Source organism: Sceloporus undulatus, chromosome 1 (genome assembly GCF_019175285.1).
Source record: "Sceloporus undulatus isolate JIND9_A2432 ecotype Alabama chromosome 1, SceUnd_v1.1, whole genome shotgun sequence".
NCBI lineage: Eukaryota > Metazoa > Chordata > Lepidosauria > Squamata > Phrynosomatidae > Sceloporus > Sceloporus undulatus.
The window spans coordinates 280,071,842-280,088,445 of record NC_056522.1 but is presented as its reverse complement, the minus strand read 5'-3'; the positions used below and the strand labels follow the sequence as shown (position 1 = coordinate 280,088,445).

The 16,604-nt window shown below is 39.2% G+C and overlaps 1 protein-coding gene across 3 annotated transcripts in view; it reads right to left on the bottom strand.

The window, feature by feature from the left end:
* Nucleotides 1–16,604, bottom strand: part of USP47 (ubiquitin specific peptidase 47) — an 85,532-nt gene that overhangs the window by 50,334 nt on the left and 18,594 nt on the right. For all 3 annotated transcript variants that reach the window (XM_042446975.1, XM_042446976.1, XM_042446977.1), the window contains 4 exons: nt 9,148–9,351; nt 5,788–5,901; nt 4,436–4,574; nt 1,324–1,420 (listed from right to left, as the gene is read on the bottom strand). In XM_042446975.1, the coding sequence (XP_042302909.1) occupies nt 1,324–1,420; nt 4,436–4,574; nt 5,788–5,901; nt 9,148–9,351 (554 nt within the window). The remainder of the gene's footprint in view (nt 1–1,323; nt 1,421–4,435; nt 4,575–5,787; nt 5,902–9,147; nt 9,352–16,604) is intronic.

Sequence of the window (16,604 nt, the reverse complement as noted above, 5' to 3'; positions counted from 1 at the left end):
TACAAGCCAGACAAACACAGAATCATAGGCTCTTAGAAAAACCAATTCGCAGTTTTGAAACCTACTGCAGTAGTGGTAGCTGCATTCAAGCCAACTTTACTTATGAATACCTGAAATTTTGTAAAGCTGCCTAAAGGCATAATCATTTAAGAATAAAATGCTATTTTTAATAGAAGTTATCCATTTGTCTTCTAACTTCTTTATATTAATATGGTTTTTATCTGTACTTTTAATCTCTGCTATGAGCCACATAGTACAATATTAGGGAAAAAGAGGGCTATAATAAATAAATGGCATGTTTCAGTTCTGACTGCCACTCACTTTTCAATTTTTTTTTTTATTGTTCTAATTATGTAGTATTGTGGGGGAGGAGAAGCGCACAGGCAGTGGGCACCATTTTACCTCTCAGTGCCTGTCTAGCAGTGTGCCAAAAGTGATATGATGTCACTGTTAACTACCATTCTCGTTGATCTTTAGCCAACTTTTCTCTTTTTTAGTGTTTTGGGGAGGTTTGAGGGGCTTTGTAGAAGAAAAACATTGCATTTTAAGATAATTTTGGCCCATTTGGGGGTAAAACAGCCTGAAAACAGCCTCCAATTTTAAAAAAAATTGTTTGGTGCTGCTGGGGGCTGATGAGGTCTTCTGGGAGGGATATTTCCAAGGGCTAAAATTAGAGATCTCAAGGGCTGCATTTGATGAGCGAACTGCACTTTGCTACTCCTGTTGTAGAGTGCACAGGTCATGCTATTTCAAACATAAATTATTAGACAAACATGAATATACACTAAACTAGTTGTATTCACTAAATGCTTCAATGAAAATTCAGAAAGAACTCACTGCTTAAGGTAGGAAGAAGATTTCAAACAAATATACAAAACAAAGCAGCCCAACAAACACAAATGCGAACAACACAGCCTGCTTAAATTAAGGAACTATTTTTTCTCCTGCAATAACTGGTAAAAATGGGTGACACAGTTTTAATACATTATATAAACAATCACAGAAATTTGTATCTCAGAAAACACCAATTTTTATAATAATAATAATAATAATTTATATTCCGCTTAATCACTTGGAATCCAAGCGGATTACAAGAATAAAACAAGGTACAGTTAAAATTCTAAAAAAAAAAACTATCCCCCCAGTATAAAAACATAGTAATACTAAAAAGAGATTAAACCAGAGAGATATTAAAACAATAGTATAAATCACAGTTAAAATCAGTAGAAGATTTGTAAAATCTTCTACTGATAATATATAATACCTCTGAAAGGTAGAATACAAGAAATACTAATAATAGCATTTATGACCTCTTGGACTTACTTATATAATGCATTTCTAAATTCAGGAGTCATGAAAAGGGTTTGTAGAAGGCTGTTCAAATAGCAGGTCATTGCTTGATTTACCAGACCTACATATCCTAAACAAAATAATAAATTTGCAACAAGATTAGGAGTTGTGTAAACTTCCCTCCCAGCTCAACAAGAGTTAAAAACGGTTATCCTAATAGCTTCATTGTAATTTGAAACATTCAGTGTTGTCTATAATCATCATCATCATCACCTTCTTCTTCTTTCTTACCTGCCTCTTCTGAAGGCTCAAGGCAGAGTACAACATAGATTAAAACACATAAATCATTTAAATGCATAGGCTAAAACATATAAATATAGGATCCATTAAAATCATAAAATTAAAAATATATCAGTTTAAAATTCATAGTTTAAAATCAACTAGGTAGGCTTGCCAGGAGAGACAGCTGTTTAATACCTTTTAAAATTCAGAGAACATGTTTAGCTGTTAAATCTCTCCCAGGTCATTCCATGTCTAGGGGCAGCTGATGAAAATGTCCTATGGGTAACAATGGCCAGTCTAGTCCTGGCCAGCTGAATGTACAAGGTGGATTATATGGGAGGAGGTGACCTTACAAGTAACCTGGACCCAAACCATGTAGGTGTTTAATGCTAATAGGCAACACTGGAAGTCCACTACCTATCTACACTGCAATTGCTGACAGTGATATTTCTATGCAAGACAATGATCTCTACGTAAGTAAATGAAAATGCTAAGTAGATTTTTGGTCTACAAGAAAAAAATTCCTTGAGACCTCTGAAGTCACAAAATAATGGGTTAGAGCTGTCTGACTCTTTGTCACAACTTTCAACTTAACACAAATACAGTACTTTTTACCTTTTGATACAAGTTGCATGTAGCCTTCAACCAAACCACCTGCCAAATGGTGAAATACATTTCTATACCAAAAGGGAAAAATGTAGCACATAGGCAACTGTGGGGGGAGCAGGGATCAGATTTTGCCCCCACAAGCCCTCCCGGTGGGCTACACTGGTATATCAAAGCCTCCAGTCCTCATAAAAAATAAAAGATTTATAGTCAATTTTTCACCCAACCATTTTTCATGGTTCAAAACCACGTAACATCAGTTTGTTCCCCTAACCTTGTTAATATACTGAAGGTGAAAATGTTCAGATGTGGCAGTGGTTGCAGAAGCCTAAATTGGCTACAGCTGGAGTCCAGAGCAGCAGCCTGATGCTCAAGGTCAACTGAGCTGGACTAAATGTAAATATGCTATGTCTTCAGTCTGAAGAGGGATTGGTGTCTATGGTGCATAGCAATTTGTATAAGAAGGGGCTGGGCTTAGTGGTTGCCTTGTGGTAATTCTGTATACAGTATAAGCAAAAATGCTGTGCTGTGGGATTTGGTTAGTAAGAGTTTTTTTTTATAGTGGTGATTGGCTCGTGTTATTTGAGACAAAGTAATAAAGCCCTCTTAGGAGTGAACTGCTGGAGAGTGTTTCTTTGATCTAGCAGCTGTTTCTCCAGGCATTCTTCCAAGCAAGCCGAAAGCTTGTATTTGGAGCTTTGCTCTGTTCCTGTGTTGGAGAGATAGCCGACGTCTTCATCCATCAGCCACCGGACCGGAATCATAGGCAAGATTCATCACCCAAATATCAACAAACCTCCCCATACCTTAAAAACCTGCAAAAACAACCCCCCAATCACTTAGAAATTGATCAAAACTGAAACAGAAAGTCAGAAATACCTAAGTGCTGGCAGCTAGAACATCTCGCTGTTATCCAAACAGTCAGTATTAGCTGGCTGGACTATGACAGCTATGGGTTAGAGCTATTCTCAAAACTGGCCTCAAATCAGTCTGTGCTGACCTCTGAGCACCTTAGATAGAACAACTCCAATGAGACTTCCTAGGTAATGCTCTAGCATCACTTCTGGTTTCAATTTCACCATATTTTGGGCTCATCTGGGGGGGGGGGGGGGGAATATCTAGCAAGCTTTTAAGGTATGTGGGTTGGGGAAGCAAACTGACTATTTTGTAATGTCTGTGAGCCATCTGAGGCATTTGGGGAAAAATCAATCTGGAATTTTTATTTTTATGGTGCTGGGGACTTTAGGGGCTTCAGGGTATGCTTTGCCCCAATTTAGACTGATCAAATGACTATCTGCTGAGGAGCCTGATTCTACAAAGAGTTAGGCATTTTTAAAACTACTGAGTTCTATAGTGTTAAATACGGCAGTGTGAGTTGAGGGAACTGGCATTATAGGAGCTAAGCTGTAGAGGAACACTGATACCCAATTATCCTGATGCTGTAAACTGATTTCTGTTAAGACTGTTTTCTGGCTCAAATTTGGTAGAGTGGTTCATAAAATGAAATGCTCTCTGTGGTAAAGAGAAGGAAAGTAGTATCTGAATTATGAAGAAATACATCTAGGAGTTCAATCTCATTTTATTTGAGTTAGTATATATACTTGAGCAAAAATAATAAAATACATTAACAAATTTAAAATACACTTAAAGAGATAGGGGGGAAACAGACTAGATTTTAGGGAGTGGGATCTGTTTCATATAATTGTGGTAGGGAAGTGGCAGCAGTGCTTCATTTCTAAATAAAGACTTGTGGGATAACAACATAATTTGGCCTATAAGGCTTTTTGCCTTAATTCTTTGGTAAAGATAGGGACGATTGTATTGGCTAAATAGAAAGGGACACTCCACATGTATTCCAGCCTCTATTAATGCATTCCTACTGACTAGGAGAAATAATTGTTGGCCACCAAATATATCAATAATTTAAAAATCCCTACTCAGCTCCATATTGCAGGATATGGTCCAGGAAATGTACTCATTCAGTTCAGGTATCAAGCAGTACTAAACATTTGTAAAATGAAACAAATGGCCTACCCTTCCAAGTGGCTAATCTTCCATTATTTCCTGCTCATGTACACCCATCTTTGTCATCAGTGGTAGCAATGCCACTTCCTCAGCTCTTTTCCCTAGTCCAAAATTCCCCATGTAGAGTGGACTGATGTGCTTGCACTCCGTCTTGTCAACACATATTTGTTTTAACACAGGCTACCGTAACACTTCTATATGAAGTATAAGGGGATAAAATAACCAATCATACCTGTTTCCGATTTACTCAAAATTGATGAATAGGAGTAGTTCTGACTGACATAATCGCTGGAACAACCAACCGAACCTTCTCGTGGAAGAGGACCTATAAACCTATCAGGATTATGACCATCTGCTCCACCAGACTCCTCCTAAAAATTAGACACATTAATTGGAACATTTTTAAGAGGCATAGTAAAAAATAAATCCATCAACAAGAAGTATTTTACAGTATTTAAGAAAATCCATAGTTCCAGACTGTGTATTCATATAAGACATGGGTCAATTTCATCCATAGGTGCTGTATAAAACCCTTCCACTGAAAGATGATGAGTTAGAAGAAAAAAAGGAGCATGAGCCTAAACTGAGTCAGGCTATCATGTTTCTGCTTAATTAGTCAACACAGGTCAAATGTAACATTTAGATCAAATCTTCTCCTTTCTGCGGGCCTCACACTGTGGCCTATGATGCTCCCATTTTCTGCACCTAAATGGCACTGGCTGGATCAAGAATTTTTTTGTGGTGGGAAGAGATCAGATATCTGCGAAAAGGAGTGTGTTATTATGTATAAAATGAAAACAAGCATTTGAAAGCTATAGTGGCTTTGATTCTTAAAGATATGTAGTTAATTGACTTTTACTTATCAGCGTAAACTTTAAATATAAAACTATTTATATGGCTGGCTAGATTTTCACAACACAAAGCAAAAGGGGCAATTTAGCTGTAAACCATGAAGGTGATGCATGCCCTGAGGAACACAGCCTTTTTTCCTACCCTTAGCCAATAAATCAGACCAGCTTTAAGCAAATGGAGAAAGCAAGATGCATATTTCCTCATACAGTAATAACACTTTAGCAATCATAATTTACTTTAGCCTGTATTCCAGAAAGGGTATGGTACAGAAAGAGTAATACAAAAACTACTGGAAAAGATACCATTGCACCTTAGATCTATTTCCACCCAAACAAAACAAACACACACACACACACACACACCCAGCAGGCACAGCAGAAATTCAGCATGACTTAATAGATTAAATAGCACATGTGCCTCTGGGAAGGTAGCATTTGGTATGCCTCTACTATTTTATTTTCAGTTTAGTAAAGTATGGTTATGATTTGGTGTTGCTAAAATTCTCACAGTGCATGGATTATTGATGTAAATAAACCAGCAACATCATAAAGTATATAATCAATGTAATCTCATTATTATATATCACTCTGTAGCAAGAGACTCAGAAGCAATGCTTGACACTGACAAGAACAATGTTGGTACCTAGAAAACTCAAACATTGTAGTTTTCTTTAGACATAGTACATGAAAATACATAACATTAATTACAATAAGCATTTCAGAATTCTCTTACCAAGGCTATTTGAGGTTGTTCTCCATCTTTATCTGTTAGATGAAGAAAATTCTTCTTCCCAGACTCAAAACCAGCATCAACCACAAATTTATCACTAGATTGATCCAATGGCGTCTATAATAATCAGCACAAAATTGTTTACCAGATAAAATTAACTAGTTTGAGGAATTCGGCCAACAGGAAAACAGGTGGACAATTCTTTTTAATATCACAGACTTCATATGAAATATCAGTACAATTCTGAATATTACTATTTATCAATATATTTGTTTATAGTTAGCAATGAAGTAAACAAATGCTTCTTCTTAACAGAAAATCAGGATTTTTCAAGATTCCGCAGTTTGTGAACCACCTAAGAAGTATTAGAATAAAAATTTGGAAGTTAGCAATTAAGGACAAATTAACATGCAAATTGAAAGTAAAAAAGGATTATAGAAAAGAAATGATTTTGATGAAATATGGAAAAAATTTATTGAAAATATATGAAGAAATGAAGATGGGAAATTACCTCCACTGGAGGAGTTAAAATTTTGGATGGAGTATAAAGAAGGGAATGGCTCCGGGGGTGGGGTGCACTGAGGGGATATTTAGGATATTTTTGTAAAAAAAAATAAATGAATAAGATGCAAAAGTGCATGGAGCCCTGGTGGCGCAGTGGTTAAATGCCTGTACTGCAGCCATTCACTCGAAACCACAAGGTTGCGAGTTCAAGACCACAAAAAGGGCCCAAGCTCGACTCAGGCTTGCATCCTTCCGAGGTCGCTAAAATGAGTACCCAGACTGTTGGGGGCAAATTAGCTTACTTGCTGTTCACCGCTATGATCTTTGGAATAGCGGTATATAAATAAAACAAATTATTATTATTATTATTATTATTATTATTATTATTATTTGTATGGAAAGAATGTTAAATCTATTTTGTTTTGTAAAATTTCAAAAATACTAAATAAAAAGTAAATAAAAATACTAAATAAAAATACAAGTTCCAGCTAGTCTCCCCCCCCCCCCCCGACAGCAGGGGTAGCTGGCTGATGGGGGGTTTTAATATTGGTTTTAACAGTTGTATTGCATTTGTATTGTTGTCTATGTTAATTTTTGTTTTAATTTGTTGTTGATGCGTTGTATTGTTTTGATTGCTGTTCACTGCCCTGATCATAGGAAGAAATTTTTATTTATTTATTTATTATTTTAAAAAGTATTAGAATACTGTATGTCCTCGTCAGGCACTCCATCCAGAATGGCTATACTGTATAAAATATTTCACACATATTGATCTATTTCAAATTTTTCCAGACCACTGCCATCCAGAAGTTTTGGACTGTGATCAGCATAATCTGTGGTCAGAAATGCTATTGAGCTGAAGCCTAGTATTCAGCTCCAGACTTCACTATCCAGGGGTCATGAGGCTGGGATGAAGGCTATTTAACAGCAGTAGTTCACAAGCCCTAAGAACACTCTACTTAAAGCTTACTATCTGCAACTTTAAAAAAAAAGAAATAATAAAATGTGGAAAGCAGGAAAGTTAAAGTACAAGGAAACAAAGACAGCCATACCATCAACTTATAATTACTTTTTTGTGTTTTACTAAAGAAGATTTCATGTTCATATGTGGTACCCAGGCCATAACAAAAGCATCATTTAAATATTTTAAACAGGAAGGCCAAGATCATACATGGCCTTCAAGTAGCATACAACTTCATGAATGCATTTCTGTGCCTCCCTCTAACTGGCAAATATGGAAGGGGAGGCAGGAACAGCCTTATGTCATTTCATCAAATCATTAACAGGAGAGAGGCAGAGAAACAACAACCTCATTCCTTTGCATCGCTCTCAAGAGAATTACATTTGGGATAACAGACAGGCCCTGCTGCTCAGTCACCTCCTTGCTTTCATCTCTCCTACAGCACAGCTCAATGGGGCTTAGCAGCTATTAGGACAGCAAGGTGTTGGAAGGAATACAAGGGGACAGAGAGTATGTTTTTGCATCACAGTCAAAATAGGACATATGTCACCAACAGGATCCCAACTGAAATCTGTACTCCATTCTGCCAGCACTTTAAAAGTGTGCAATAGGTCTTTACACCATGTGTACAACCTAGTATTTCCAATATACAACCGCTGAACTTTTAAAAACATCTGATGAAATTAGAAATCCATTTCAAGAAGTATTTTCAAGAAAGATTTTCAGCCAGCCTGATACACTCATAAACAATTCAAGATGAAGTTTTCAGTCTCAGTACAGGCTGTTTTCCTATACAATCATCCCTAGTCTCTGAGATCGTCAGGGGAATCCTTTCTCTTGCTCCAACCACTTCCAGAGGACTTTCTTGGTGGCTATTCCCAGGTTGTGGAACCCTTTCAATGAAGCCTAGGCTGCTCCACCCCACCCACTCCTCTTACTGCCCTTGTGCTGGCAGGAAAAGGCCTTTTTTTCAGGAGGGATTTCCACACCTACCTAGCTGCTAAGGAAGGGCTTTGTAACAGATTGCTGCTGTACTTTCTAATGCTGTTTCTAAATGGATTTTTAATTCAATAGTTATAAGTTATTTAATGGTGTTTTAACATGCTAATTTCAGTCTTAAATGTACTTGTTTTTTGCATTTAAAATTGTATCTGCTTTAATCTTGCTATGAGTGAACTCTAGTTGCAGTTGTGGGAGAAACGTGAGATATAATACATGATAGATAAATATATACACTCTTTCAAAATCAACCAAGTAACAAAACCTCAGAGAGTAAAGCAGAAGTTAATTTTGTTACTGGCATATAACTCGGGTTTTCCATATTTTCTAACGCCTCATACTCAAACATCGTGGGAATGTTGTTGCTGCCATTCTACTTCTATTCTAAATCAAGTATAGAGGACTACTAGATGGCAGACTGGCTACCAAGCCTTTCTCTGCAATAGAAGTGAGCAAGCTATCCACTATGGAAGGCTATCTCCTTTTTGACGCCTCCTTTTTCTTCACTTTACTTATACCTTGCCCTTCTTTCAGACTGGGCACTTCTCTCCCCAGCCACTTCTTACTGGAAATGTCTGGCCTGACTACTAACAGAAGGCTTTTGAAAAAGTCTGCCTTGCAGTAGCTACAAACATATGTTCATATATTTTAAAATAGTATACTAGATTCAAACCAGTAGGTTTTTTAAAAAACAACAACTCTTTTTTTCAATAGCCAAACTGATAAAATTAAATACAAAAGTTAATCAAGCAAAAATGGCTTATTATAGTGATCTAATGAGTTCTTACATAGCTGAGAACTATTTTAAATGGTGGAAAAAAACACTGCATCCAGTGCTTCAGAAATTACACAAATACAACATTTCTATGATTTTCATTAAATGAAATAGCTGTTTTTACCGTATCTGCAACATTGACTCCATTTCCCCAAATTAAATCAAATGTCCCATTAACATAGCCCACTTTTGTGGCCACATCCTCAAACAGTCTTTTTACTGGAGTGGAAGCTGGTAAGTTCAAGGTGATGCGCTCATTCACTGTCTTAGAATTAGTAGTATCTTGTATTATACAAAGCACTCTAGGTTCATCAGCAGCACTTTCTATCTGTAATTAAAAAAAAAGAAAAGAAATTGCAAAAATACTTCCTGTTTTGGAGATATATTGGTCAGTAATTTTTTTTCAATTTCAATTTTTAGCCCAAATACAAGCACTTTTTGACTAGTTTGCAAAAACAGCAGAACAACATATACAATGGATTCTATTTCACACAGTAAAATTTTCATTCTGGATCTGTTTGACAACCATGCTAAAGCTAAACCATCCAAGTTTCATAACCTCTAATGAAACAGTTTATACATCAGCTTTGTGTCTCATATAATCCTTCAAAAGCTCAGTGATACATGCACTAGTTACATCCATATTAAACTATCCCAGGCTTGGGAAATCTCTTCTACTAGAGCAGGGGTAGGCAACCTGCGGCCCGCGGGCCGGATGCGGCCCGGCAAGGCCTTGGGACCGGCCCCCGCCCGGTCCTGCCGCCGATTGCCGCCGGAGTTTTTGGCCTCTCGCATGAGGGCATGGGGCCTTTGGCCTATCAGGAGGAGGCGGGCAAGGGGGGGCAAGCGGCAGGCAAGGGGGGCAATTGTCTATAGAAGCCTCCAAAACATGCATTTATATTAACATTTTTTTAAAAATCAGCAATTATTTTGTGTGTCCTCCACTTTTTAGAAAAAGTGTCCTCCATTTGAAAATGTTGTCCTATATTTGTCCCAGTTTATTTATTTAATTATTTTTTTAAAAAAAAAAATATTAATTATTTAATTATTGGCTTCGGCCCCCCAGTTGTCTGAGGGACAGCAATCCGGCCCCTGGCTCAAAAAGCTTGCCTACCCCTGTACTAGAGGCTAGTTATTTCCCTCTGCTTTCCTCCCACCAGCAGGCCAACACCTCTGTAGTTAGAATGAATTTTGGCTATTAATTATTATTATTATTATATTCATTTGTATCCCACTTTTCACCCAAAGTGGCCTACAGTTTAAAAGCACAATACAAAAAAAATCTACAAAAGTGACAATTAACTATCACTTATTATTAACTGTTTGTACAGAAGGATACTTTAATGAGTGAAACTATACTCCTTTCTCCTTCTTATTATGTTTTGAAGTATTTTAATCTGTTATTTTAGTTCAGTGCTTGGTTTTAATTTATAGTTTATTTAATTGCTTTTTAAACATATCTAACTTTATAACTGATTGGTTTTAGCAGAATTTCTTCTTAACTTGTATTATAAGCCATCTTGAGACCTATGACAGAAGTAAAATGGGTTATAAATTAAATAAATATATACAGAATGCAGCTGTTCAAGTGCTCACTGGGTCTGGGTAGTAAAACTAGATTACACCAGTTCTGTAACAGCCACACATGTTACCACTGTGTTTCTTAGGCCTGAAACAGATGGGCCAAAAGTGACAGCTTCAGGCTGTGTTGAGGGTGTGGCATTATACATGATGCACACCCTGAACACAGCTGGAAGTTGCTCCAAGCCCACTCCAACCTAAAAGAGCTGGCACGAAAAGGAGCAGCAAAAAGCCGCTGCTTGCTGGCAGCCAGGTTGAGGACCAAAGTGATGGCCCGGATCGGGGCTAGGCATGTGTGGTTGCCACTGCCTCAGTGCAACTGGCACAGGCACAGCCACACACCGCTCTTTTGGGCCCATCTGCATTACCGTTTTTGTCCGATTCAAAATGCTGGTTTTGACCGACAAAGTTCTAAATCATTTGGGATCAGATTATCTGTAAGAACCCTGTGTTTATTCAAATCTGTCCATGCTTGAGATTATCATAAGAAGGACCCTCCTGCCCTCTCCATTATTGAGCACTTCAGAAAGATATTTGCAAAGATAAAGCCCGGTACAGACGGGCAGAAAGGAGTGCCAAGACACCACCCCTTTCTGCCCCACACAGGGGCTGAAGCCACAAAACATTACGGCCTCCGGGAGCCCTAAAAAGAACCCACTCCTGGCGGGTTGTTAGGACACGCAAGTGCAGCGCCATTAACACCCTTGCACACAGCTATGTCATCCACGCAGCACTGCACTGTTTGGAGGCGCCACCACATGTATGTCATCATGGTGGCCCACATGTGAATGAGGACGAGCCATGGTGGCGCCAGGGGTGCACAGTAGGGCTCAGGAGCATGCAGACGCTCCACATTCCCGAGCCCTAAAAACGGCCCCATTACAGCGCTTTTTGCCCATCTGTATCAGGCCAAAGTCTTTTTCTGCAGTACTCCCAAGGCATACAAGTGCTGGTCTCTTCAGTTTTCGTGTTCAAAAACACCTCTCTGTTCTATGTCATGTGTGAATGATCAATCAATCAATTTGTTTTAATCATACACTAGAACATACATGTTTGAATGATGTGATTTTACTGTTTATGCTGATATATCACTATTTCTGAGGTTAACAATAATCACTTTATATTAGCTTTTTATACTGAAAAACACTGCTTACCTTTAAAGTGTTGTAATTTTAAAGATTTTAATGTTACATGTTTTCTATTTTGTGTTTATATCGTTGCACATTGCCTTGAAAGGCCTTTATACTGAAAGATGCGTAACATCTCTGTTAATGAAGCATTTTGTATAATTTGGCTACAGAGGATTGTACTTATTGGCCTCTTTAGTATAGGTGCCAGAGGAAGATCTGTCCTGGGTTTACTAATCTTTAGAAATGTTGCAGCACAAGAATAATTTTTAACAAGCAATTGGGGAAAAGGAGGAGAGGATGTTCATATATACCTGAAGCTTGAATATTGTACACCATTAACTCATCTGAGGAAATGAATGATAATCCACAAAAACTCATGCTAAAATAAAACATATAGCCTTTAGGGCCGAAGGGCGGGATATAAATGTCACAAATAAATATATAAATAAATGCCATCGGACTGCTTTCTCTTCTCTGTGCATTTTATAGTAAAATAAACCAACACAACGATGAGCAAGAACAGACTGGCATAAATGAATGAGGCACGCCCCCAAGATGCCTGAAAGCCAGCTTCATAGTCACCCAGTTGCCCATATGTGGGCCAGCTTCCAGATTACTTTAAAACCATGGCAGGGCAGGAAACTAGCTTTTTTCCAGTGCAAAATAGAGCGGAATTTTGCAGCTTCTTTTGGGGCTTGCAAAAAGGAGGATTGGGGCCGTGACGTGTGGTTGCCGCAGCCAGGTGGCTTCAAGCCATCCCTTCAGAACAGTCTGTTTCGCCCCTGTCTTTCAGCCCTTTCAGCTACATAGCACTCAGGAAATTGTTTAAAGCAAAATCACACTTTTGATGGCTTTGAGTGAGGGGGGGACATAAAAACAGATGGAGGGAGAAATATCTGACCAGAGAGAAAGAGAGAGACAGAAATTTAAAGAAGCAAAAATTAGATTCTATTCAATAAAACCCATGAGAAAAAAGGAGGTGTGGTGCAGAAGCCTAAAAAGATGGTCTTCACACAGACATAATCATCATAATTTTTGTATCGTGCGATGTGTCTCCTTTTTCCCCCCCAGGCAGACATACTTGGGCTCTATGTTGCCCATGCCATCTAATACTTATTTTTATTTTTTTTATATGGCCTAACTGGAGATCTCTTTGAAAGCAAATCAGAAGTGTGCTATCTGGGGGAGGAGGGCATGTGGAATATTCATGTCCATTCACTGACAACAGTATTTTATTTAAACCACATCTGCTAGTGCTTTATTTAAGATACTTCTACACTATCCTATGGCACTCAGTTACGTATACATTTTGCGCAAAAAGTTATTTATACATTTTTGAGCAATTTAGTTTAGTTGATCTGTTCTCAACTTGTTCTCAAACCATCACAATGAATATATAAGGTATTCATCGCCTTTCGCTCTCTCTCAAATCTCTTTTTTTCTACAAAGCTGTTGTATTTATTAAAAACTCACGCTATAAAACAGGAAGCCAAGTACTGCTCAAGGAGCCATTTAATTACAGTTCACCAGTGAGACAAAGTACCTGGTCATTTTGCAAGCTACATAGCACAGCAACTCATGGGGTTGCTAACATGCTTCACAAACTAAAGGGCTGCTGAGCTGTGCTGGACGTGCTGGGTTTCAAGTCATGCATGCCTCACTTCACCCATTAATCCTTACCTGCAAGCTTAAGTATGTGTAATGTTTATTTAGATTGTAAATGCCTTTAGAATTTAAATTTATTTTATACTGACTAAAGCTCTGTAATGCTTTACATCAACCAACAGTGCAGTATAAACAGTAAATAAATATTTGTTGTCCTTGCATCTAAGAAGGGCCACTTTGGAGGTTCTGGCCTCAAATCTCTCTCTCTCTCTCTCTCTCTCTCTGTGTGTGTGTGTTTGTGTGTGTGTGTGTGTCCCTCCCTTTTTTCCATTTTTTCCCATTAGAAATATTAAAAATATTTCAAATAAGCAGTGGCAACTGAAAAGCTGGTAGGGCACAATTTTCAACCACATGGTGGGCCTAGGCTTGCCATATCCCTCCTGCCAGCGGGACATTCCCGGTTTTTCACCACTAGGGGGCGTCCCTGCACGGTTTCCTCCTTGACTCAGCTTTTTCCCGGTTTGAGGAGGTTGCTGCCAGACTCAGGAAGAGCCTTCAGGGCCAGGAGGTGAGGAGGAGGAGGAGGAGGCATCGCTTGGGAACAGAGCCTCTTGCTGGTGGAAGGGAGGAGGCTGCGATGATCAGGAAAAGCAGGGGCTCCTCCGGATGGCCCTGGCCACTTCCCTTGGGTCCATCCCTCCCTCCCTCCTCCTCTTCCTTTCAGAGCAGCCACAGCCGAGATGAGCTGCTCATTCAAACTCCCTGGCTTTTCTCTCCCCCCCCCCCTGCACTTTGAGACCCCTTTAACTGCCAAAGCTCAATGCTCTCGAATTCTGGTGTCTGTGAGGCATTTGGCCTTCTCTGTCAGAGAGCTCTGGTGCCACAATAAACTACAGTTCCCAGGATTCCATAGCACTGAGCCCTGGCAGTCAAAGCAGTGTGTTTTGGACACAGAGATCCAGTCCCTAGCTTTTATATCTCTCACACACACTGCAGGAATAATAACCCACTTTGAGACTGCTTTAACTCAATGGTAAGGAATCCTGGGAATGCTAGTGTTTGGGAGACATTGAGACTTCTCTGTCAGTGATGGCTTTGAGGCCACAACAGACTACAATTCCCAGGATTCCCCAGCACTGAGCAGTCTCAAACTGGACCATTTCCTCAGTGTGGATGCACCTGGGGAGGAATTCTGGGCACTGCAGTTCAACTACGTTTGGAGGGTTATGGGACTCCCTGTCAGAGATAGCTCTGGGGCCACAGTGTACTACAATTCCCAGCATTCCCCAGCACTAACCCAGGACAGTTAAGTCACTCTCAAACTGGATTATTTCCTCAGTGTGGATGCAGCTTTGGTGAGGAACTCTGGGCATTTCAGTCCAGCATTGTTTTATTTCTGCAGTGTATTTTGGACCAGAGACAAGGTGACCAGGCATCCTCCTCCTTTTCCAGGACATGTCCTCCATTTGGATCATGGCTAAGAAGCATGGATTTATAATTACATGGGTGTTTGTAGCTTTTATTTTTGGTCATGTCCTACATTTTTTGCTTGAGGGCCCTACATTTTGAGGAGAGGGCATTGGTCACCTTGGTCAGAGAGCTTTACAGGGGGTTTAACTGCCATTTTGCTGTGGTGCTGGAACAAACCACCATTCCCAGAATGCCACAGCATTCAGACAAGGCAGTTAAAGTGATCTCAAACCAGATTATTTCTCCAGTGTAGATGCAGCCCAAGCCTTTTGCTTTTCTTATGCCTGAGATTTCAAAGCCCAGCCCTGGCAGCACAACAAACTACAAATCCCAGGATTCCATAGGATGGAGTGATGAGAGTGAAAGCAGTGTCAAACTGCTTTAATTCTGCAGTGTGGCAGCAGCCTAAGTGTGCCTAATGCAGTTCTTAACATGGTGCACCTCTTGCCTACAGAGTCTCACAAGACTTTTTTGTTTAACAACTTGTACCCATTAACTCCATTTCATGTCTCCTTTATTTAGTGGGGTGGAATACAGACAAAACAAGTCAAAATGAAGAAAAACCAAAGTCCCTTGACCAAGTACACACTTCTGAGAAGTATAGTTGGTGCAAGACACCTGAAACCGAGGGCAAATCCACTTTTTGTTTAACCATGTTTGATATGCATAGCCATGTTAACCCATGTTCAGTGTTAAACCCAAAGGGTTTGGTTATGGAATAAGCCTCTGAAATATGCAAGAGGCAATGTTAAAATAAAGCCATGTTCAATGCCCAAATGTGCTGTTTGAAATGGGGAGAGGGGGGTGGCCAGAAAGGAAAGTCCATTTCTGCCATCTGTCTAGGAATAATGCCCAAATGTCCTCCATTTTGATCATGCCTAAGAAACATGAATTTATATTAACATTTCTAAAAAAGCATCAATTTTTGCGTGTCCTCCATTTTTAAAAAATGTGTCCTACATCTGAAACTGTTGTCCTACATTTGTCCCGGTTTGGAGGTCCTGACTTATGGCAACCCTAGGTGGGCCACACTGTAAAACTGACTAGACATTGCAACAAGAAGTCATTTCCGATTTTTAACTTTCAGGGTTTTGACAATATTTTCAGGCTTTTCAGATTGGGCTTCTATCAGGCCTACAAAAGAAAAAGATGACACTTCTCGAAAGTGCTAAAAAAGTGCTTTATTTTAGCCAATAAAATATCAAGTTTTTAGCATCCTGAGACATCTCTTTTTTATGGATTTTAGTGGCTATCTGCCAGTTTTTGTTCTTTTTGCTTTTATCTGATTTGCAAATCACAGAGATCTCTTTGAGTGGCACCTTAAATTTATGAATAAATTAATTAGCCTCTATCCCACTTATTGTACCCTTTTAGGAGCAAAATTTGCCTTCCAAATTGGGGACCGTGGGTTATGGCACACATAAAGGGGACTAGGGAGCACATCCTACAGCTGCATGTTCCTTAATACTGTTCTAAATAGACTTATTACTTAATATAACTACCTGGTGTTATATTTTGAACTACTGTTCCAATTATCTTCAATTATCATTCTAAAGTGCCAATGGATCAAAGCCACAGGATTATGCATTTAAAGTCAGATGTCCACTAGGCCCTCCAAGAGCTCAGATTTCTCTCAGGGTGGTGGGGTGACCTCCATGGGCTTGCACATTATATGAAATATACAGTCAGCCCTCAATATTCGCAGCCTTGGGACTCACAGTTTTGATTACTCACGAGGTCAAGGTCAATAAAGTGGGAATTACTCCTTCCTTTCCCTCCCCAATCGCTCCCTGGA